At 42.7% G+C, this 24,294-nt stretch overlaps 1 protein-coding gene across 1 annotated transcript in view; it reads right to left on the reverse strand.

Annotated features, from left to right (window-relative positions):
* Positions 1–24,294, reverse strand: part of LOC132399084 (arf-GAP with dual PH domain-containing protein 1-like) — a 169,803-nt gene that overhangs the window by 83,008 nt on the left and 62,501 nt on the right. Inside the window, exon 2 of the mRNA XM_059979040.1 lies at positions 3,544–3,674. Coding sequence (XP_059835023.1) covers positions 3,544–3,674 — 131 coding nt within the window. The remainder of the gene's footprint in view (positions 1–3,543; positions 3,675–24,294) is intronic.

Raw genomic sequence — 24,294 nt, forward strand, 5'->3', positions numbered from 1 at the left:
GGAGGGTCCAGAGGAAGTTCACAAGAGTGTTGTTTGAATTGGGGAGGGTCCAGAGGAAGTTCACAAGAGTGTTGTTTGAATTGGGGAGGGTCCAGAGGAAGTTCACAAGAGTGTTGTTTGAATTGGGGAGGGTCCAGAGGAAGTTCACAAGAGTGTTGTTTGAATTGGGGAGGGTCCAGAGGAAGTTCACAAGAATGTTGTTTGAATTGGGGAGGGTCCAGAGGAAGTTCACAAGAATGTTGTTTGAATTGGGGAGGGTCCAGAGGAAGTTCACAAGAGTGTTGTTTGAATTGGGGAGGGTCCAGAGGAAGTTCACAAGAGTGTTGTTTGAATTGGGGAGGGTCCAGAGGAAGTTCACAAGAGTGTTGTTTGAATTGGGGAGGGTCCAGAGGAAGTTCACAAGAATGTTGTTTGAATTGGGGAGGGTCCAGAGGAAGTTCACAAGAGTGTTGTTTGAATTGGGGAGGGTCCAGAGGAAGTTCACAAGAGTGTTGTTTGAATTGGGGAGGGTCCAGAGGAAGTTCACAAGAGTGTTGTTTGAATTGGGGAGGGTCCAGAGGAAGTTCACAAGAGTGTTGTTTGAATTGGGGAGGGTCCAGAGGAGCTTCACAAGAATGATCCTGGGAATGTAAGGGTTAATGTACGAAGAGTATTTAGTGGCTCTGAGGATGTACCCACTGAAGAATGAGGGGGATCTCATTGAAACCTATGAAATATTGAAAGACCTAGACAGAGTGGACATGGAGAGGATGTTTCCTATAGTGGGGGAAGTATAGGACCAGAGAGCACAGACTCAGAATTGAGAGATGTCCATTTAGAACAGAGATGAGGAAATCATTTCTTTGGCCAGAGGATGGTGAATCTATGGAATTCATTGTCGTAGATGGCTGTGGAGACCAAGTCATTGGGTATATTTAATGCGGAGGCTGGTACGTTTTTGATTAGTAAGAGTGCCAAAGGTGATGGGGAGAAGGCAGGAGAATGGGGTTGAGAAGGATAATAAATCAGCCATAATGGAATGATGGAGTAGACTCAATGGGCTATTCTACTCCTATGTAATATGGTCTTATGAAATTTGTTGTTTTGTGCTAGTATTTATTGCCATTCCCTCATCATCTTTGAGAAGGTGGTGGCATTCTTATTTTATTTTCTTTATTGAGATACAGCACAGAATAGGTCCTTCTGGCCCTTCAAACTGCGCCACCCAGCAATAACCTGATATTAACCCTAGCCTAATCACAAGGCAATCTACAACGACCAATTAACCTACCAACCCATACGTCTTTGGACTGTGAGAGTAAACCCACACGGTCACAGGGAAAACAGACTAACTCCTGACAGGCAGTGGTGGGAATTGAATCCCGGTTGCTGGTTCTGTAAAGCATTAGGCAAACCGCTGCACTACTGCGTCTTCCCCTCAACCATCAGGCTCTTGCACCAAGGGATAACCTCACTCAAGTTCACTTGCCCCATCACTGAAATGTTCCCACAACTAATGGACTCATTTTCAAGGACTCTTCACCTCACGTTCTCGATAGTTATTGCTTATTTATTTATTATTCTGGGAGAGGTACCTCAATGCTGATTCTGAGAAGGCCTTCCAGGATCCAAATATAGCAATGATGAAGTAACTGATCATACATTCCCAGATCTGGGTGACGTGTAACATGGAAGGGAACCTGTCCCAATGCACCTGGTGCTGGAGGTCACAGTTTGGGAGATGCTGTTGTATTAGCCACAAAGTCATAGAATCATTGAACAGTGTAACACAGAAGCAGGCCCTTTGTCCCATCTAGTCTGTGCCTAGCCCCATCGCCCTACACCTGAACCATAGTCCCATACCTATTCAAGTTTCTCTTAAAAATAAGCAAGCCTGGATGAGTAAATATGGTGCATTTTGTAGATGACTCACACTCTGATCATAATGGAGCAGCGGTGAGGCAGGATGGAAATTTAGTGTGGTGCCAGATTTATTTTTAAAATGTTTTAATATTTAAAAACCAGCAGAGTTACAGGCCCTTCCAGCCAAACAAGGCTGCAACACCCAATTACTCCCAGGTGACCAATTAATCTACTAACTGTACATATTTGGAATATGGGAGGAAACCGGAGCACCCGGAACAAAACAACATGGTCACGGGGAGAGCATATGAAATCTTCACAGGCAGCAGCGAGAGCTGAGCCCAGGTCACACGCGCTGTAATAGTGTTACGCTAGCCACTACACTAGCCTGCCAGCCCATTTATTTTGTTCAGAGTGTTGAGAATCAACTGCATCAGGGGGAAGATGAGAGACAGTGGTTTGAATTTCATCAGGGTTCACCACGCAGGCTTCAGAATGGAGCAGATACAATGTATTATATGCTGCCCAGTTTTTAATATCATTGAATTCAATGGGAAATTATACTGGCAAGATCCACCCAATGACAAGATACCCGTCCAGTCCTGGCTGGATCATGCCAAACCAGGAATCCGATATTCCACTGAGTTCCCAATCTCAGTCCCATTTGGATAAGCAGGGCTGCACTGTGAGGATCATGTATGCCTTCAATACCATGCAGCCCTCACTGCCGGGGGAGAAGCTCTGTCCAATGCAAGCTGGCACTTCCATTGCATCCTGGATAATGGCCCACCCGACTGGCAGACCACGGTTTGTGCGGCTTCAACACTGTGTGTCAGACATGACTATAAGCAGCACTGGGGCCCCACAGGGGACTGTATTTGCCGCCTTCCTGTTTACCTTGGATCTTAGATACAACACTAAATAAGTCACTTGCAGAAATTCTTTGATGACTCAGCAATAGGTGGGTGTATAATGGGAGGATGAATACAGGGCCCCGGTTGTCAAATGGTGCAAGCTGAATCATCACCAGTAAGACAAAGGAGATGGTGATGGACTTTAGGAAGATTAAGCCTGCACTGCTGCCTGTTACTATTGTTAGTCAGGATGTAAGTGCGGTGAGAACTTACAAGTACTTGGGGGTGCACCTGGATGACAGACTTGAGTGCAGCACCAACACAGAGACTGTGTACAAGAAGGGTCAGAGTCGCCTCTATTTTTTAAGGAGACTGAGGTCCTTTGGAGTATGCAGGCCTCTCCTTCACATGTTGTTGCCAGTACAATCTTCCATGCAGTGGTGTGCTGGGGCAATGGCTGATGCCAACAGGCTCAATAAACTGATCCGAAAGGCTGGCTCTGTCATAGGAGTCAAATTGGACACACTGGAGGTTGTGGTAAAATGAAGGACCCTGTGGAAAGTCCTGGCAGTTCTGGACTAGCCACATTGGGTGAACAGAGGAGCACTTTTAGTGATAGACTAAGACAACTGTGCTGCTCCAAAAAGCGCTATATGAGGTCATCCTTACCCTTGGCCATAAGGTTCTATAATGAGTCAATCTATAGCTTTCTTACTACTCTTCTAATATTTGTATATTTGTCTATCTGTGCACTTGTAATGCTACTGCGACACTGTCATTTCCTTTGGGATCAATAAAGCATCCATCTATTTACCTTCAGTATAAAGCTTGACGGGAAATGACCTACCTGAACTTCTTCATCCTCCCAGGCGTCTAATCGAACGGATTTCACTTTGCTAACTTGAGGAATATTTCGATGAATTCCTGAGCAATTTAAACAGATAAAAATTCCAAGCGTGTAAGATGCCCAATCGTTGTCTGGGGAGAAAAAGAAAAAGATCAAGACTTTTGTTATGCTAAATGCAATTCATTAGTAGAAAGCATTATTAAAATATAATTTATCTTTCAGCTAATAATTGTTCCATTTCAAAAGGTAATAAATAATTCAGCAGTAACTTGGTGGTTAGCATTATAGCCAGAAGAGGCCATTCAGCCCCTTTACACGATGCCCAATCTGTAACATATTCAGTACCATATAGCAAGGAAACAGGCTCTTTGGTCCAACTGGTCCATACCCACCAAGGTTCCCAGTCAAGCCATCCGAATCTTTCCTATCCATGTACCTGTCCAATTACCTGAGAAATGTTGATAATGTACCTGCCTCATCCATTTTCTGTGGCAGCTTATTCTATGTTCTGACCACTAGACTAAAAACCATCATAGAATCAATGAAAGACTGCATAAACTTGGGTGTTCAACTAGTGTGCAAAAGAGAACAAACGGTGCAAATACAAAAAGAAAAAATAATAATTATAATAAAGAAAACAATAACTAGAACATCAAATGAAGAGTCCTTGAAAGTGAGTCCATAGGTTGTGGGAACATTTCAATGATGGGGGAAGTGAAGTTGGTTGATGGTTGAGGGGTAATACCTGCTCCTGACCCGACACTCCTGCACCTCTTTCTTGATTCTTATTTATTGAGATACAGTGCAAAATAGCCCCTTCTGGTCCTTTGAGCTGTGCTGCCCAGCAATCCCCTGATTTAATCCTAATCATGGGACAGTTTACAATGCCCAGTTAACCTACCAACTAGTTCGTCTTTGGACCGTGGAGGAAACCAGACCACCCGGAGGAAATCAATGTGGTCATGGGGAGAACAATGGCAGCAGGAATAAGAGAGCGTGGCCTGGGTGCTGGGGGTCCCTTACGACAGATGCTGCTTTCCTGCAGCAATGTTTTATGTAGATGTGCTCAACAATGGGGAGGGCTTTACATGTGATGGTATGTCAGGATGCTGTTCGTTGACTATAGCACAGCGTTTAACACCATTGTTCCCACAGTCCCGATCGATAAGCCACCAAACTTGGGCCTCTGTGCCTCCCTCTGCAATTGGATCATCGACTTCCTAACCTGAAGACCACAATCTATGCAGATTGGTAGTAACATCGCCTCCTTGCTGATGATCAACACTGGTGCTTAGCCCACTGCTCTACTCTCTCTATACCCATGACCGTGTGGCTAAGCAAAATTCAAATGTCATCTATAAATCTGCTGATCATACAACCATTGCTGGTTGAATCTCAGATGGAGGATGAAAAGGGCATACAGGAGCAAGATATGCCAACTAGTTGAGTGGTGTTGCACTCAATGTCAGTAAGATGTAAGAGCTGGTTATGGACCTTAGGAAAGGTAAGGCAACGGCACATGAACCAATTCTCACAGAGAGATCAGAAGTGGAGAGAGTGAGCGGTTTCAAGTTCCTGAGTGTCAAGGTTTCTGAGGATCTAACCTGGTCCCACCATATCGATGCAGCTATAAAGAAGGCAAGACAGTGGCTATATTTCATCAGGAGACATGGTTTGTCAACTAAATCACTTGAAAACTTCTATGGATGTACTGTGGAAAGCATTCTGACACTGTCTGGTATGGGGTGGGAGGGCTATGGCAGAGGACCGAAAGAAGCTAAAGAAAGTTGTAAAATCAGTCAGCTCCATTTTGGGTACTAGCCTCCGTAGTATCTAAGTCATCTTCAAGGAGCGGTGCCTCAGAAAGGCAGCATCCATTATTAAGGATCCTATCACCCAGGACATGTCCTTTTCTCATTGTTACCACCAGGAAGGAGGTATAAAAGCCTGAAGGAACACACTCAGTGATTCAGGAACGGCTTCTTTCCCGTCATATGATTCCGAAATGGATATTGAACCCATGAACACTACCTCACTTTTAAAAAATATATTATTTCTGTACAATATACATATATATTTACTGTAACTGAGTTATTTATTTATTCTATATTATCATGTATTGCATTAAATTGCTGTGGCTAAGTTAACAAATTTCACAACACATGCTGGTGATAATAAACCTGATTCTGATGTGCTCATCCATGCCAGGCCCTCCAAAGTAATTGTACTGAGGAATTTAAAGTTACCTCTTACATTCCTATTCAATCTCTCTTCTCTCATCTTAAATCTACGCCAAAAGCGCATAAGATATAGCAGCAGAGTTGGGTTGGAAGGAAAAATAAATTAGGCTATTCAGCCAATCACACCCAATCTCCTGACTGCTTCCCATAACCTTTGGCACCCTTACAAATCAAACACCAATTTAATGCCCTCTAGTTCTTGCTTCACCACCACTGAGAAAGAGGCTATGCTCCTTCAGCCTATGTCCCACGTAATGTATGAACGCCCGTAAAATTAGCTCACATTTTCCTATGCTCCAGCATGAAAACACCCCATACTGTTCAATCTCTCTTTGTAACCTAGTCCCTCACGTTTTGTCCATATTCTTGTAAATCTTCTTTGCACTCTGTTCAGCTTAATGGCATCTTCCCCACAGCAGAGTGACCAAAACTGAGCACAATATTCCAAATGTGGCCTTTCCTTTTCCTTTGTTTCTTCCCATGGCTCTGCCAGCATTATTAGTGATGAGGAGGCATATAGAAGTGAGACAGATCTGCTGGTTGAGTGATATCCCAACAACAACAACCTTGAACTCTGCATCAGTAAGACCAAGTAATTGACTGAGGACTTGAGGAAGGGGAAGTCAAGGGAACACACACCGGCTTTTATCAAAAGATCAGCAGTGGAAAGGGTGAGCAGTTTTAAGTTCCTGGGTGTCAAAACCTCTGAAGATTTATCCTGGGCCCAACATACAGATGCAATTACAAAGGTGGCAAATATTTCATTAAGAGTTTGAGGAGATTTGGTAAGTTTAGGATGGTGTATTTTTTGTAGCTTGGGTTTTGATGCTGTGGTATTGGCTGAGTTTGGCAATTAGCTTGCAGACGGTTCATCACCAGTCGAGGTGACATCCTCAGGGTGCAGTTGTTGGTGTTTCTCTCTGAGAGTGCTCATGTTTATATAGGCCCCCTGTTCAGGACTTGCCGGCTGCTGGCGCAGTGGCATCAGCGCCGGACTTCGGAGCAAAGGCTCTCGAGTTCGAATCCAGCCAGCTCCCTTGCACGCTTTCCATCCGTGCTGGGTTGAGCGTTGAGCTGGCGACTCGACCTTGTAAAAATAAGAAAGCCTGTTAAAAAAAAAACACCATCACGATGGCGTTCTGATGACTCCACTCGGAGTTAAGGGCTTTCTTCTGTTCAGGACTGAGGAAAAGCGAATGGGGCCTATAAAAATGTGAGCACTTCTAGAGAGAAACACCAACAACTGCTCACTGAGGTAATCACCTTGTCTATCAGCTAATTACCATGCTCGGCCAACACCTCAATATCAGATTTGATATGCCATCAAAGACTATCAAATTGTGGCTTATGTACCATGGAGAGCATGCTAATAGTGGCACCACTCTCTGGTATGGAGGGACCATTGCACTTGATCGGTAGAAGCTGCAGGGTGTTGTAATCTCAGCCACTTACATCATGGGCACTAGCCTCCTCACCATCAAAGATATCTTTAAAAGGCAATGTCACAAAAAGGCAGCATCTGTCATTAAGGACCCCCATCACTTAGGAGATGCCCTCTTCTCATTGCTACCGTTGGGGAGGAGGTACAGGAACCAGAAGGCACACACTCAGCGTTTTAGGAACAGCTTCTTCCCCTCCACCGCCAGATTCCTCCGACATCACAAACACTACCTCATCATTTTGCTCTGCTTTTGCACTAACTATTTTATATTTCTATATGCAACTTGCAGTTTTTAATGTTAATGTATTGCACTGTACAGCTGTCACAAAACAAACTTCACGAATTGTCAGTAATCATAAACCTGATTCTGTCCGCAAGTAGAAATTCCTTACAGAGAGCGGTGGGAATTAAACCCCAATCCCTGGCGTTGTAAAGCCTTGTGCTGCTGTGCTGTCCTTCTGGTGACAAGAACAGGGTCTTGAGGCCACAGTCTTACTGAATGAATGGTATTCCTAGTTTAGACACTCAAGACTAAGACAACATCCTCCAACCTGCTCCTGAAGCCCTTGCAGACTTCATGTCTCAATAATTTCCAAGGCAGACAGACCCAATTCATGGTAGCGCAGCAATTAGTGTGATGCAATTACAGCTCAGGGGGTCACCGCTGGCAGTTCAATTCCAGCACCTTCCATAAGAAAGTTCGTACATTCCTTCTTGAGTGCGTGGGTTTCCTCTGAGTGTTATGACTTCCTCCCACAGTCCAAAGATGTTACAGTTAATAGGTTAATCAATCATAGTAAATTGTCCTGTGATTAGGCTAGTGTTAAATAGGTGGGCTTCTGGGTGGAATAGTTTGAAGGGCCAGAAGGGCCTGTTCCACACTGAGACTCTAAAATAAGAATAATAATTCACCACTTTGCCTTACACATTCAATAACGAGCATTTCCCCTTCCAAAGAAATCATTCTTGCCACCTGTGAGTACTCACTGATACTTACCTCTTCTGTTCTAAGAGTTCATCACATACCTCTGGTTCTGAAATATTGATCAGCTGCCTCGTGAATAATTTCTGGCTTGTTCCCACAACACTTCCTCAGTTTAATTTACCCTGCCAGTGTGCTAATACACACGACTCTCAATTGCTGAGTAATTGAGTTTGTTTGTAATGGACTTCCTTGAGTCTGATTAATGTGATATTGTGTGCAATAAGCTCTGGGCCTGTTTAATAATCTACATTATAAATGAAAGCACAATTAATCTTCAGCACTATAACCACTTGCATTTCTACGGTGCCGAGCACAGCCAAGTCCTCCCAAAGAACCAGTCAGGTGCTTTCAGAGTCACTGCTGTCACACAGAAAGTGTGGCAGCCAATGATGGCCAGCTATTAAGACCATAAGACATGGGAATAAAATCTGGCAATTCAGCCCATCGAGTCTGCTCTGCCATTCCAACATGGCTGATACAACTGAATTGCTTGGGTTGCTTCCAAACTGATGGCGTGAACATTGATTTCTCTAACTTCTGGCAATTTCTTCCGTTCTCCCTCCTGTCTTTTTCCATTCCTCATTATGGATCTCCCATTACCCTTTTCTTCACCTGTCTATCATCTCCCTCTGCCACCCTCCTCATTTCCTTTTTGCCTTGGTCCTCTCCTATCATTTCCTACTTCTTCTGCCCTTTACCTCGATTTTTGATTGGTCAGGGCATGAAGGGACACCGGGAGAAGGCAGGAGATTGGGGCTGAGAGGGAAGAATGGATCAACCATGATGAAATGGCAGAGCAGACTCGATGGCTCAAATGACCTAATTCTGCTCCTATATCTATGGTCTTATGGTAGAATATGTGAGATATTCAGACATTGATAATAAATTGACCTTGACTTTGACAATCTCATTCAAAGTTTGGCTTTCTCCAAACTAACTCTGTCAGATGCTTAGTGTCAGTAATTTTCCTAGCCAGCAGAGGGATACAGTTGGATTAACTTACTATGGGAAAAATGGCCTTGCCTGTTGTCTCAGGGCTGGGTGTTGTCGGCACCTGCACCACCCCCACCCCTGGCACTCTTTCTCTGCCATCTTTTCTACACCCCTCCTACGGTGTTCCATCCTCGCCATTCCTTTGCTCCTGCCAGGTTTACAAACTTCCACTCTACATTGGCAAGTACAGTACTGTAGAAAAGTCTTAGGCACCCTAGCTATATATATATATATATATATATATATATATATATATATATATATATATGTATATGTGTGTGTGTGTGTGTGTGTGCTTAAGATTTTTGCACAGTACTCTACATATGACAAATATTTTTAGTGGTGGAGATCCTTTCACAGGGATTAAGAGGCATTTGTCCAGGTACTTGCACATTTAAAGAGTGGAGGGATACAGGCCTAGTGAAGGCAAATGGGTTACCATAGCAACCCCAGAACTAAGCAGCATCCATCATAAAAGACTCCCACCACAGGCCATTCTTTCTTCTTACTATTACCATTGACCAGGAGATACAAGAACCTTAGGTCCCACACAACTAGGTTCAGGAACAATTATTTCTCTTCAACCATTAGACTCTTGAAGGAGTGTGGACAAGATCACTCACTCCAACACTGAACTGATCACCGACTCTAAAACCTATGGACTCATTTTCAAGGACTAGTTATTCTCAATAAATAAATAAAGTATAATGCTTTGTGTTATTTATTTAATTGAGTTTTTTTTAATCTAGTTTTAAGACTTCTGTGAAGATCTGATCACATATTTATGCAGAAATACAGAAAATTCTACAGCGTTCACAAACTTTCTAGCACCACTATATGCCACCATATACACAACCCTGAGATTCATTTTCTTGCAGGCATACTCAATAAATCCATAATAGAATAATAACCATAGTGGAATCAATGAAAGACTGCACCATCTGGGCGTTGAATAAGTGTGCATAATAATAAATAAACATTAAATATCAAGAACATGAGATGGAGAGTCCTTGAAAATGAGTCCATAGATTGTGGGAACATTTCAGTGAAGTTGAGTGAAGTTATCCCCTTTGGTTCAAGGGCCTGATGGTTGAGGGGTAATAAATGTTTCTGAAGCTGGTGGTGTGAGTCCTGAAGCTCCTGTACCTTTCTCCTGATGGCAGCAGCAAGATAAGTGAAAAGCTGTTCATATAGATCTAATCATTGCATCGTGCATTCAGGTAGAACAAGATAAAATATTAACAAAGCAGTATGAAGTGCAAAATCTGCAGAGAAGGTGCACCTATCCACCTTTTCTAAAGCTTTCATGTCCTTCCTGTAATGAGGAGACCAGAATTGAACACAATATTCCATGTGGTCTAACCAGGTTTTTAATAGAGCTGCAACATCGATGTAGGCTTATAGATGTTGGATATTATGAAGGAAGTTTGGTGGAATGTGGAGACAGGAGTAGGGGAAGCTGTTGATCTGTGTGACCTTGTCCTTGTTCGGGTTGCGGGGGAGGGTGTGAGAGAAGTGTGTGAAAAAGATGAAGCACAGTCCAAGTCTCAGTCAACTAGAGTAGAGGAAACTGCAAAGATAGGGAAAGAGGAAGACATCTCAGAGGTTCTTGTATGGAAAGATTCATTGTCAGAGCAGATGTGAAGGAGATGGAGGAACAAGTGGAATGGGGCCTCTGCAGGAAGCAAGGTGAAGTCTGGCTAAGTTACCTGTGAGAGTCTGTTGACTTGTAATACATATGGGGTTAGTGTAGGAAGGCAGTGCTGAGGTAAATAATCAATTATAATTTGAATAGTGAAACAGATGTGAGTAGCCGAATGGCCTATTTTGACTTAATACCAGATTTATTTTCAATGATTGCAAATCATAGGTGGTTCTACTGTGGTAAAATATTTGAGGACAGTTCTCAGGAACACCACCAAACTGAATTTGATGCTAACATTAGGGAGAATGGTTGAAAGTTTGGTGAGGCTTAATCTGGGGTATTGCATGCAGTTTTGGCCACCTATTTACAGCAAAGATGTAAATAAGATTGAAAGAGTATAGAGAAAATTTACAAGGATGTTGCCAGGTTTGGAGCACCTGAGTTACTGGGAAGATTGAATAGATTAGAACTTTATTCCTTGGAATGTAGAAGACTGAGAGGAGATTTGATAGTGGCCTACAAAATTATGAGCGGTATAGACAGGGTAAATGCAAGCAGGCTTTTTCCACTGAGATTGAGTGGGGCTACAAACGTCATGGGTTAAGGGTGAAAGGCCAAAACTTTAAGGGGAACATGAGGGGAAACTTCTTCACTCAGGGGGCTGTGAGAGAGTGGAAGGAGCTGCCAGCAAATACAGCTTTATATAAAAACCTGTGAAAACACTTCCCCCCCGCCAACAAATGGTTAAACTCAGCATTGTACAGGCCCATTATTTAACTTGCCTGTGACTCATCATTTGACTGTGCTGAACTGGCTGTTATTAAAAATTCATTAATGTCTTTTCAAGTTTCTTGTGGTGTCATTCGGTGGATCACAGCGCCTTAATTACACTGCACCTCTGAGCTGATATTACTGGAGGCTCGGCAGGTAGGTGCATCGAAATTATAGTGTTACCAATTGCCAAGATGAACTGAGTAACTCACCAATTATAACTCCTTCAGTACTGCACCCAAAGCATCGGCACTTGAGTTAATTTGGGACACTGTGGAGGAACCTCTAATAATATTCTAACCTCACCATTTGCTACTATCACATCAACAGTTAGTTATTTCGGGCTGGGCCTCCCTGAGCATGACACCACATTCCCCTATGTTTTTGCATGGTATCTGTGAATAAACACTGATGAATTAGGACAGAGAACAGCACAGGGAGAGGCCTTTTGGCCTACAACATCCGGCCTGAACACGATGCCAAGTTAAACTAAAATTTCTTCTGTCAGTACATGACCCGGTTCCTGAATACTCACGCGTCTCTCTAAAAACCTTTTAAGTACGACTGTTGTATCTGCTTCTGCCACTACCAGACCTGTACACAAGTGTGGTCTGATCAATACCTTGAACAAATGCAACATGATGTTTCAACTCTTATAAAATCAACCCTACGGCCCACAGAGGTACTGAGTACCCTATCCAGCTATGTCTTTGTTTTAAGACCATGAGACATAGGAGCAGAATTAGGCCATTTGGCCCATCGCATCTGCTCCACCGTTCCCATGGCAGATTTTTAGGGAGCTATGACCTTGCAACCCTGAGATCTTCTGTGTATCAATGCTTCTAAGGTTCTAACATTCACTCTAGATATCCAAACCAGAAATCGATTTCCCAAATGCATAACCTCACACTTGTCTAGAATAAATTCTAATCGCCACCACTAAAGTGGGCAAATGGGACATGCTTAGATGGGAATCTGGGTCAACATGGACCAGATGGGCTGAAGGGACTTTTTCTATGCCGTATAGTTCTGTAGCTCTATGACCAATCACTCTCCGTCTCCTTTACACGGTCCCTTTCTCACTTATATCATGCTGTCTAGTATTTGACATTTAGATTCTACTCTGGCCATCCATTCCAAGTTACTAATATTCAGCATTATTGAGTAGCACCCTGACTTCTGAATCAGAGGCCTGTGGGCTACAGATCCTCTATCCAAAATACATTCCATGCCCACTTTATTAGGTGCCTCCTATACCTGACAAAGCCGCCACTGAGTGTACGCTAGTCTTATTCTGCAGCCGTAGCTCACCTTCCAAGTTTGATGTATTGTGTGTTCAGAAATAGTCCTCTGCATAGCACAGTTGTAACGTGTGGTTATCTGAGTTACCATCAGCTTCCTGTCAGCTTGAAACAGTCTGGCTATTCTCTCGGACCTCTCATTAACAAGGCACCTATGCCTACAGAACTGTCACTCAACTGGGTGTTTTAAAAAATTTTTTACACCGTTTTCTTTATACTTGAGAGACAATTGTGCATGAAAATCCCAGGTGACCAGCAGTTTCTGAGATACCCAAACTACCGTGTCTGACACCAACAATCATTCCACAGTCAAAGTCACCTAGATCACATTTCTTCCCCATTCTGATATTTGGTCTGAACAACAACTGAATCTCCTGACTATGTCTGCATGCTTTTATGCATTGAGTTGTTGCCACGTGATTGGTTGGTTAGATATTTTTATTAATGAGCAGGTGCACAAGTTTACCTAATAAATTGGCCACTGAATGTAAATTTTACTCAAGGATTTTTGCAAGGCATTTGATAAGGTACCCCATGCAAAGCTTATTCAGAAAGTAAGGAGGCATGGGATCCAAGGGGACATTGCTTTGTGGATCCAGAACTGGATTGCCCACAGAAGACAAAGAGTGGTTGTGGACGGGTCATATTCTGCTAGAGGCCAATGACCAGTGGTGTGCCTCAGGGATCTGTTCTGGGACCCCTACTCTTTGTGATTCTTATAAATGACCTGGATGAGGAAGTGGAGGGATGGATTAGTAAATTTGCTGATGACACAAAAGTTGTGGGTGTTGTGGATAGTGTGGAGGGCTGTCAGAGGTTACAATGGGACATTGATAGGATACAAAACTGGGCAGAAGTGGCAGATGGAGTTCAACCCAGATAAGTGTGAAGTGGTTCGTTTTGGTAGGTCAAATATGATAGCAGAATATAGTATTAATGATAAGACTCTTGGCAGTGTGGAGGATCAGAGGGATCTTGGGGTCCGAGTCCACAGGACACTCAAAGCAGCTGTGCAGGTTGACTCTGTGGTTAAGAAGGCATACGATGCACTGGCCTTCATCAAGCATGGGATTTAATTTAGGAGCTGAGAGGTAATGTTGCAACTATATAGGGCTCTGGTCAGACCCCACTTGGAGTACTGTGCTCATTTCTGGTTGCCTCACTACAGGAAGGATGTGGAAACCATAGAAAGGGTGCAGAGGAGATTTACAAGGATATTGCCTGGATTGGGGAGCATGCCTTATAGGAACAGGTTGAGTGAACTTGGCCTTTTCTACTTGAAGCAACAGAGAATGAGAGGTGACTTGATAGAGGTGTACAAGAAATTGAGAGGCATTGATCGTGTGGATAGTCAGAGGGTTTTCCCCAGAGCTGAAATGGTTAGCACGAGAGGGCATAGTTTTAAGATGCGTGGAAGTAGGTACAGAGGAGATGTCAGGGATAAGTTTTTTTATGCAGAGAGTGGTGAGTGCGTGAAATGGGCTGCTGGTGGTGGAAATGACAGGGTTTTTTAAGAGACTCCTGGATGGCTACATGGAGATTAGAAGAATAGACGGCTATGGGTAAAGCCAAGGGAGTTCTAAGGTAAGGACATGTTCGGCACAGTTTTGTGGGCTGAAGGGCCTGTATTGTGCTGTAGGTTTTCTATGTTTCTAAATAATGCAATGCTTTTTCATTCTTATTTTTATAGTTGTATTCAGTTGCATTTCTTAAAAATATTAGCACCATTGTCACACATGTGGCCTCTGTGGTGGTACATTACTACAGTAATTAAGGGGCCCATCCCTCTCCAGTAATGGAAGAACCCTATACTGTGGTCCTTTCTCACCGAGCCCTTCAGGTGGCTACATCAAGCTTCAGTGCGTCCCTCAGCACGTACTCCCACAGCCTGGAATGTGCCAGTCGGCAGCAGCATTCCTCCACGGACATCTCGATGGGCCGGCAGACCAAAGGGCACCTTTCACCGAGTTGATGATCTTCCAGCAACGCTTGACGTCAGTCTGTGTCTCTCTGGGAACAGGCCATAGATCAGAGAGTCCTCTGCCACGGGATGAGCCGTGACACAGGCTCTTATTGACTCAAGGGCAGAATGTAGAATCAGAATCAGGTTTAATCGCCAGCATATGTCGTGAAATTTGTTGTCTTTGTGACAGCAGTACAACACAATACATAATAATAGAAAAACACAATGAGTTACAGTATGTATATGAATAGTTAAATTAAATAATTAATGCAAAAATAGAAATAAAAAAGTAGTGTTCATAGGTTCAATGTCCATCCAGAAATTGGATGGCAGAGGGGAAGAAACTGTTCCTGAATCGATAAGTGTGTGCCTGATGGTAGCAATGAGAAGGGGGGCATGTCCTGGTGATGAGGGTCTTTAATGATGGACGCTCCCTTTTTGAGACATTGCTCTGTGAAGATGCCCTGCATACTATGGAAGCTAGTGCCCAAGATGGAGCAAACTGTGTTTGCAACTTTCTGCAGCTTACTTCGACATTTGTAGAAATTTGCTTGCGTTTCTGGTGACATACCAAATTGATTCTCCAATGAAAAGCATGGGAGTGTTGCTCCCATCCGAGCAACTATCTTTCTGACAAGATACTGAACCACAGCCCATCTGATAACAATTACTCTTTGAAATACTTTATGGGAAACGTCCCTGTACATTATTTATTTTTTGACTCACATCACCTAAAATAAACTAACCACTCATTATCATATTGCTGTTCTGAGAGCGTGCTGCCTGCAAATTGGCATCTGACACAGACTGCAGTTCAATGTTTAAACATAGAATAGTACAGCACAGTACAGGCCATTTGGCCCTTTGTGTAATGCCAAATGATAGAAGCCTACTCTATGATCAATATGATTATGTCCTGATAAAGAGTTTTGGTCTGAAATGTTGACTATGTATTCCTCTCCATAAATGTTGCCTGATCTTCTGCGTTCCTCCAGCAACTCAACCTGCCAGTTAACCTATCAGGAATCTTACACTAGGACTCCCAGATTCCTTTGCATCTTGTATTTCTGAATATGCTCTCAGTTTAGGAAACGGGCTATGCCTGGTGGATCTGCTCTATACCCTTTCCAAGGTGTCACGTCCTTCCTAAAGCATGGTAACCGGACACACCAGGCATGATACACCAAGTCTTGACCCAAACATTGACCATCCATCAGATCTCCATAGATGCTGCTTGACTGAGTTTCTCCAGCAAATTGCTTTTTCTTAACTCCAGGTGAATCAGAATCAGATGCAACATCCCAGGCATATGTGGTAAAATTTGTTAACTTTGCGGCAGCAGTACAATGAAATACATCAGAAATAAATATAGAGAGAAGACTGAGTTACATTAAGTGTAGACGTAACTATTAAACAGTTAAGTTAAAATAAGTAATGCAAAATAACAGAAATAAAAAAAGTAGTGAGGTAGTGTTCAAGGGTTCAATATCCATTTAGGAATCGGATGGCAGAGGGGAAGAAGCTGTTCCTGAATTGCTGGGTATGTGCCTTCAGGCTTCTGTACCACCCTCCTGACACTAACAGTGTGAAGAGGGCATGTCCTGGATGGTGGGGATCCTTAATGATGGACACAGCCTTTTTGAGGCACCGCTGCTTGAAGATGTCTTGAATACTATGGAGGCTAGTACCAATGATGGAGCTGACTAATTTTACAAGTTTCTGCAACTTATTTTGATCCTGTGCAGATGCCCCCGCCTCCCCCATACCAGCCTGTCCGAATGCTCTCCACGGTACATTTGCAGAAGTTTCTGAGTGCTTTAGTTGACAAGTCAATTCTCCTTAGACTCAAAATGAAATATAGCTGCTGTCTTGCCTTCTTTATAGCTACATCAATAAATTGGGTCCAGGCTGGATCCTCAGAGATATTGACACCCAGGATCTTGAAACTGCTCATTCTCTCCACTTCTGACCCCTCTATGAGGATTGGTTTGTGCTCCCTCGTCTTACCCTTCCTGAAGTCTACAATCAGCTTGTTACAGCATTTACAGTCTCAGGTCTCCTGTGAAGCCAACAATGTTGAGAGATTGCCAAATATGACTGAAGTATACAGTCGCATTGTTTGTTGTTCAGACAGGCAGGCCCGCATTCATTGGAAGCATTGTGCAATACACTGCAATACTGCAGAGCTCGCAAAATGATCTGTGCTATATTGCTTAACCTAACTTTGCTGAAATACATCCAGATTTCAAAATGCAAGTTGAAATCCTGAAAGTGAAATCTAAACTATGGATTTCTAATAAACAAAGTTCAAAGTAAATTTATTATCAAAATTCATACATATTACCATGCATGAGGCTGAGATTCATTTTCTTGCAGGCATTTACAAGAAAAAACAAATAATCAAATTTTATGAAAAATTATTCATAAACACATACATGGATGAGAGGGGTATGGTTTACATCTAGGTAGATGGGACTAGACAAAAGACCTGGCTGACATGGACTAAATGGGCTGAAGGGCCTGTTCCTGTGCCGTAGTGTTCTATGTCTCTAATTTGACAAAGAACCAATGTACAAAAGGTGACAAATCGTTCAAATATACAGTATTATGCAAAGCCTAAAACACACATACAGTATACTGTATAGCTAAGGCAACTAAAACATTTGCACAGAACTGTATTTGTCAATGGGGTGGAGAGCAAGTTTGTAAATCTGGTGGAAACAAAGGATGTTGAGAATAGTGAGGGTGGAGCACTGTGGGAGGGGTGTGGGACAGGCGGCAGAGAAGTGAGGCGGGAGTGGTGCAGGTTCAGACACAACCAGCCCTGAGACACCAGGCAAGGCAATTTGATCCCACAAAACTGGTTTATTGATTATTACAGAATGTCTCTCTGGTGCTTCCCACTCCCTCCCCTTTCCCAACCATGATTCCCCTCTCCCTGCCCACTTCCCACTCTCAGTCCACAACAGAGACCCATATCAGAATCGGGTTTATCATCACTCATGGTTTTTGTTTTGCAGCAGCAGCATCAGTACAGAGCAATACATAAAATTACTAGAGTACCGTGCAAAGTCTTAGGCACCCTGACTATATATATGTGCCCAAGATTTACATAGTACTGAAGATGGGGAACAAGAGTCATAAAGAATCCTTGACAGTGAGCCTGCAAATGGCACATTGAGATTAAATCCGAATGGGCGGTTTGGTAGTGTAGCACTTAGTGCGACACTTTTCAGTGCCCACTGACTCGCTGGGGTCTGTGAGGAGTCTGTACGACCGCCCCATGATCACGCAGGTTTCCTCCGGGTGCTCTGGTTTTCTCCCACAGTCCAAAGACACAAAGGCTAGGGTTAGCGAGTTCTGGGTGTGTTATGTTGTCACCAGAAACGTGACAACCCTTGCTGGCTGCCCAGCACCACCTTCACTGATTTGACTTGACTTGATGCATTTCACTGTACACTTTGATGAACATGTGATAAATAAAACTAATTTTTAATCTGTAGAATACATCGGGAAAAAGCATCAAAAACTTGAGTAATCTGGTTTTAAGCAAATTTGAGCTTTTTTGAGGAGTAAAGTTCAAAGTACACTTGTTATCAAACTATGCATACAACCTTGAGATTCATTTTCTTGCAGGCAGCCACAAAACAAGGAAACACAACAGAACCCATTTAAAATACACACACACAGACACGCACACACACACACACACACACACAGACACACACACACACACACACACACATGCACGCACACACATGCACGCACACACATGCACGCACAAACCAAAGACCATCAGACACCCAATGTGTGATAAAAGTGACCAAATCGTGTAAACAGAAAAAAAAAATGAACAAATAACACACTGGACATAAACCACAGAATCGCTGAAAGTGCATCCACAGCCACTGAGCCAGTTCAGTGCTGAAGGACCCTGATCATATTGCTCAACTAGTTGAAACAAAAACACGTCATATGACCAGCAGAGCCCCCAAAAGCAAGTTCATTTACCAAACAGTAATGGTCACTGAAAGCATGAAGACTGGGAAGAGTCGGCAGAAGTGACACTGCTGCTCCAGAAGAAAGATATTCGCACCGAGCATGCTTTTACTTTCGTTCCAGAGTTGGCAGCATATCTGGCAATAAAAGATGTGTCAAAATACAGATGCAAATCTCGTTCCTCATTACAAAATACTGCTAAACCACCACTTGGTCCAAGGAGGGTCAATTGTTGCATTTCTAACCAGAAATCGGAGGTGTGAAGGAATTCAGAGTCCTAGTTCACGATTCCTTTCAGGCTGCGTCAGTAGCCAAGATGGTAAATCCAATGTCATCATTTTTTTTTTAAAGAACAAACGTATATAAAAAAAAATGTATTGCTGAGGATTTATAAAGCATTGCTTTGGGAGTATTGTGAGGAATTTTGGGCCCTGTATCTGAGGAAGAATGTCCTGACTCCAGAGGATGTTCACATGAATGATTCCAGTAATGAATGGTTTAATGTCCGAGGAATGTTTGATGGCTCTGGACTGTACTCAATGAAGTTTAGAAGGATGAAGACTGCTAGATGTTGAAAGGTCCAGGTAGAGTGAATATAGAGAAGGTATTTCCATTAGTAGGGTGTCAAAAAGTCAAGGGCAAGGCCTCAGATTTAAAGGGATACCCCTTCAAAAGAGAGTTGAGGAAGATTTTCTTCAGCCAGACTTCTGTGGAAATCATTGCCAGAGGCAGCAGTGGAGGCCAAGTTATTGGGTATATTTAAAGTGGAGTTTGATGGTTTCTTGATGGTAAAGGATTTAGCTCGCAAGAATAGATTGAAACAAATAAGCCTTAGATGAATAGCAGAGAATTGATGGGCTGAATGGCCTCATTCTGCTCCCATATCTTATGATTTATGGTCTAAGTGCTGTTTGCTTGCTTGTCCTAAATTATTGATTCATCAAAAAAGTTCTACCCCGGTGCAATGAGTCCAAGCCTGTGAGTGTCTCAGGGCTTGTGTGGGTGGGATGTGTCTTTGTGTGCGCAGGTGTGGCTGTGTAGAGGTTTGCAGGTGTGGAAGACTGCCAACAGACGCACATATATTTATAATTGCGTGCGAGTTCCTGTGTGTCAGTACAAGAGTTAAAAATTGTGCCAGTGCTGTGCACGTGGAAGTAAGAACATTTGATGGCTCTGGGCCTATACTCGCGGGAGTTCAGAACAATGAGGGGGGATCTCATTGAAACCTATCAAGTACTGAAGGACCTAGATGGAGCAGACATGCAGAGGATGTTTCCAACAGTGAGAATGTGGACCAGAAGGCCCAGCTTCAGAGCATAAGGACATTCCTTTAGACTGGGGCTGTTATACTAAGAGTGGTCCAGTGATCCTTCAGGTCCGGGAGTTCAGCTCAAGGCTGGCAGTCTGACTAGTAAAACAAAACTGCTACAGAAACAGCAATGAAGAATCTTTCTACATCTGAGTGCGACGGTATTCCTGAGTCTCCACACGGGACTTGTGTGGTTGCCCTGACCTGACAGAGTTGGAGGCCTTTCATTACTGCCCTAAACACCAGAGGCTGAACGGACAGTAAGACAGTTACACCAATTTTATTAAGTGCTACAAAACCAAAGAAGAAGGAAGAGGTGCATCGGGAAAACAAAGAGGAGACTAAAAAGTAGTCATGGTCAGGGTAGACCAGACATGACAGAAATTCCACTGAATTGCAAGAAAAGAGCCAATAAAATAACCAGATTCAAGTATTGTGACACCTGACATTGAAAACAAGAAGTTTCCAAACACATTTGCACGACAATTATGTGTTGTGTTGTTTGTCTGAGCATATAGGCTATGATAGATCAGGTCCGGATATATATAGGGTGCCTGCAGAGAGTGAGTTTGTAAATCTGGCAGGAGCAAAGCATGTTGGGAATAGTGAGGGCTGGGCGCCGTGGGAGCGGTGTGGGACAGGTGACAGAGAAGGGGTGCCAGAGGTGGGGTTGTAGACACACCCAGCCCTGAGACACCAGGCAAGGTAATTTGATTCCACACAATTGGTTTTTTAATCATTACAGAATGTCTCTCTGGTGCTTCCCGCTCCCTCCCCTCCCCCTGCCCTTTTCCCACTCTCAGTCCACAATAGAGATCCATATCAGAATCAGGTTTATCATCACTCACACATGTCTGGCAGCAGAACAGTGCAATACACAAAATTATTACATTTTTGTGTAAAACTCTTAGACATCCTAGCTAAATACTGCACCGAAGAAAAGTATTCACCTCCCCCCCCCCACCCCCGGAACATTTCCTGGTTTATTGTTTCACCATATTGAATTACAGTGGATTTAACTTGGCTTTCTTGACACAGATCAACAGAAAAAGACTCCTTTGTGTCAAAGTGAAAACAGATTTCAACAAAGTGATCTAAATTAATTACAAAGATAAAACACAAAATAATTGATTGCATAAGTATTCACCCCCCCCCCTTTAATATGACACATTAGATCATCACTGGTGACTGGTACAAGTATTGGTTTTAGGAGTCACATAATTAGTTAAATGGGGATCTGTTTTTGGAGACCTGTGTGCAGTCAAGGTGTTTCAATTGATTGTATTAAAAATACACCTGTATCTGGAAAGCCCATCTGCTGGTGAGTTAGTATCCTGGCAAAAGCTATACCATGAAGATAAAAAAAAAAGTCCAAGTTATAGAAAAGCACAAGTCAAGAGATGGATATAAGAAAATTTCCAAGTCACTGAATATCCCCTGGAATACAGTCAAGTCAATCATGAAGAAATTGAAAGAATATGGCACAGCTGTAAATCTGCCTAGAGCAGGGTGTCCTCAAAAACTGAGTGACCGTGCAAGAAGGGGACTAGTGAGGGAGGTCACCAAGAGACCTGTGACAACACTAGAGGAGTTATGAGCTTCATTGGCTGAGGTGGAAGAGACTGCATGTACAACTGTTGTTCAGGTGCTTCACCAGGCACAGCTTAGTGGGAGAGTGGCAAAGAGAAAGCCACTGTTACAAAAACTCACATGAAATCTTGGCTAGAGTTTGCCAGACGACATGAAGAAGACTGAAGTCAGCTGGAAGAAGGTTCTATGGTCTGATGAAACCAAAATTGAGTTTTTAGGCCAACAGACTAAATGCTATGTTTGGCGTAAACCAACCACTACACATCATGAGAAACACACCTTCCCTACCATGATCCATTTTCACTTTGACACAAAAAAAATGTTTCTCTGTTGATCAGTGTCAAAAAAAGTCAAATTAAATCCACTGAGATTCAATGTTGTAAAACAATAAAATATGAAAACTTCCAAGGGGGTGAACATTTTTTTTTAGGCATTGTATATGTACCCAAGACTTTTGCACAATGCTGTAAACAGATTATATAAAAAATACAAGTGTAGGAAAGTTAAACTTCAAGAAAAATACAAGTAAAATAACAACTTTACAGCCCATAAAGCAGAGTACTGAAGCCAACCTACACTGTTGGAGGTGCTGTGTTTCAGATGAGATTTTGAACTGAAGACTAGCTGATCCATGAAGATACACTTGAGCTCAACAGTAAAAAGCTGGGGGGGGGGTGTTCCACTTTGTGCAATGATCCACATTTAGCCCTCAACTGATGTCTGCCAATCTGGTTATTACTATGTTACTGCTTGTGGGATTTTGCTGTGCATGTTATGATTGCTACTCTTCAAAAGGGCTTCATTTTAAAGACTGGCTATGTTTATCATGTGTGCATTGAAACATGCAGTAAAATGCATCGTTTACGTCAATGATCAACTTAAGTTACTTAATTCAGGGAAGCTTGTAGACCAGATCAATACTATCACTTTGCACATCAAATAGCAGATCTGTTAATAGCTGGAAGGTTTGTGTGCTCAAAGAGTCAGCTTCTCACTGGGAATTTGGTAACCGTCTCCAGAAGTGTTCAGAACATTTGTGTAAAAAGATATCTGAAAAAATATCATGAGTGTGAGGTTAGTCAAGTGGCAGAAAACAGGATGAACATAGAGATAAACATAGAGAACAGTTGGACTTGAAAGGAATGGTCACGGAATAACAAGGAGTATGACTGAAAGAAAGGGTGGCAATTTCTATGACAGATGATTTTTTTATTTTGTCTGCAACTCGTTGGTATGCTTTTTTGAATTATAAGAATCCTATCTGTGCTTTGGATATCCTTGTATTTTAGAGATCTATGAATCAGCTGAGTTCCTCCAGCACTTTGGATTTTCAGCATCTGCAGATTTTCTCATCTGTGTTTATGCCACTTTGTTAGCTTGAACTATCTCCTTCTTGGTAGGAAGGAAGGTTCCCTCCACTCAAAGAGTCAGTATTGACAGCTAAATTTGTCATGGAGGATCCCAGGGAAGTGAACTAGCTTTTGAAGTGTAACTAATCTTTTAGTGTGGCTACCCATATCTGACAGGGCTTAAGGTCTTCATTTGAGTTTAGAACTTCACAGACAGCAAACCCAATATCATCACAGATAATTGAGAAATATTTAAAACTAAACCATAATGCCCATAAATCATAAGACATAGGAGCAGAATCAGGCCATTCAGACCATTAAGTTTGCTCTGCCATTTGATCATGGGTAATTTATTTTTCCCTCTCAGCCCCATTCTCCTATAACCTTTGACATCTTTACTAATCAAAAACCTCCACTTTAAATATTGTATACCCAATGATTCGGCCTCCACAGCTGTCTGCGGCAATGATTTCCACAGATTCACCACTGTTTAGCAAAAGAAATTCCTCATCTCTGTTCTAAATGGACACCCCTCTTTTCTGCAGCTGTGCCCCCTTGTCCTAGATTCCCCTACTATAGGAAACACCCTCTCCACATCTCCTCTATCAAGGCCATTCAATATTCAATAGGTTTTAATGACCCCTTAACTCCCACTTCAATACGTCATTCTTCTAAACTCCGAGTACAGGCCCAGAGCCATCAAACACACCTCATACATTAACCCTTTCGTTCCCAGGTTCATTCTAGTGAACCTCCTCTGGACCCTCTCCAATACCAGTGTGTCCTTTCTAAGATAAGGGGCTCAAAACTGCTCATAATACTCCAAAATTTGGCCTGACCGATGTTTTTATCAAGCAACAGTGTTACATTCTTGCTTTTATATTCCTCTCAAAATCAATGCTAACATTGTACTTGTCTTCCTTATTACTGACTCAACCTGCAAGACAACCTTTAGGGAATCCTGCACTAAGACTTGCAAATCCGTTTGCATCTCCTATTTCTGAATTGTCTCCCCATTCAGAAAATAGTCTATGCCTTTATTCTCCCTATAAAAGTACATGCCCATACACTTCCTTATACTGTATTCCACCTGCCATTTCTTGGCCCATTCTCCTAATCTGTCCAAGTCCTTCTGCAGACTCCAGGCAGACATTTTGCCTTTCCC

Source organism: Hypanus sabinus, chromosome 9 (assembly GCF_030144855.1).
Source record: "Hypanus sabinus isolate sHypSab1 chromosome 9, sHypSab1.hap1, whole genome shotgun sequence".
NCBI classification, from domain to species: Eukaryota; Metazoa; Chordata; class Chondrichthyes; order Myliobatiformes; family Dasyatidae; genus Hypanus; species Hypanus sabinus.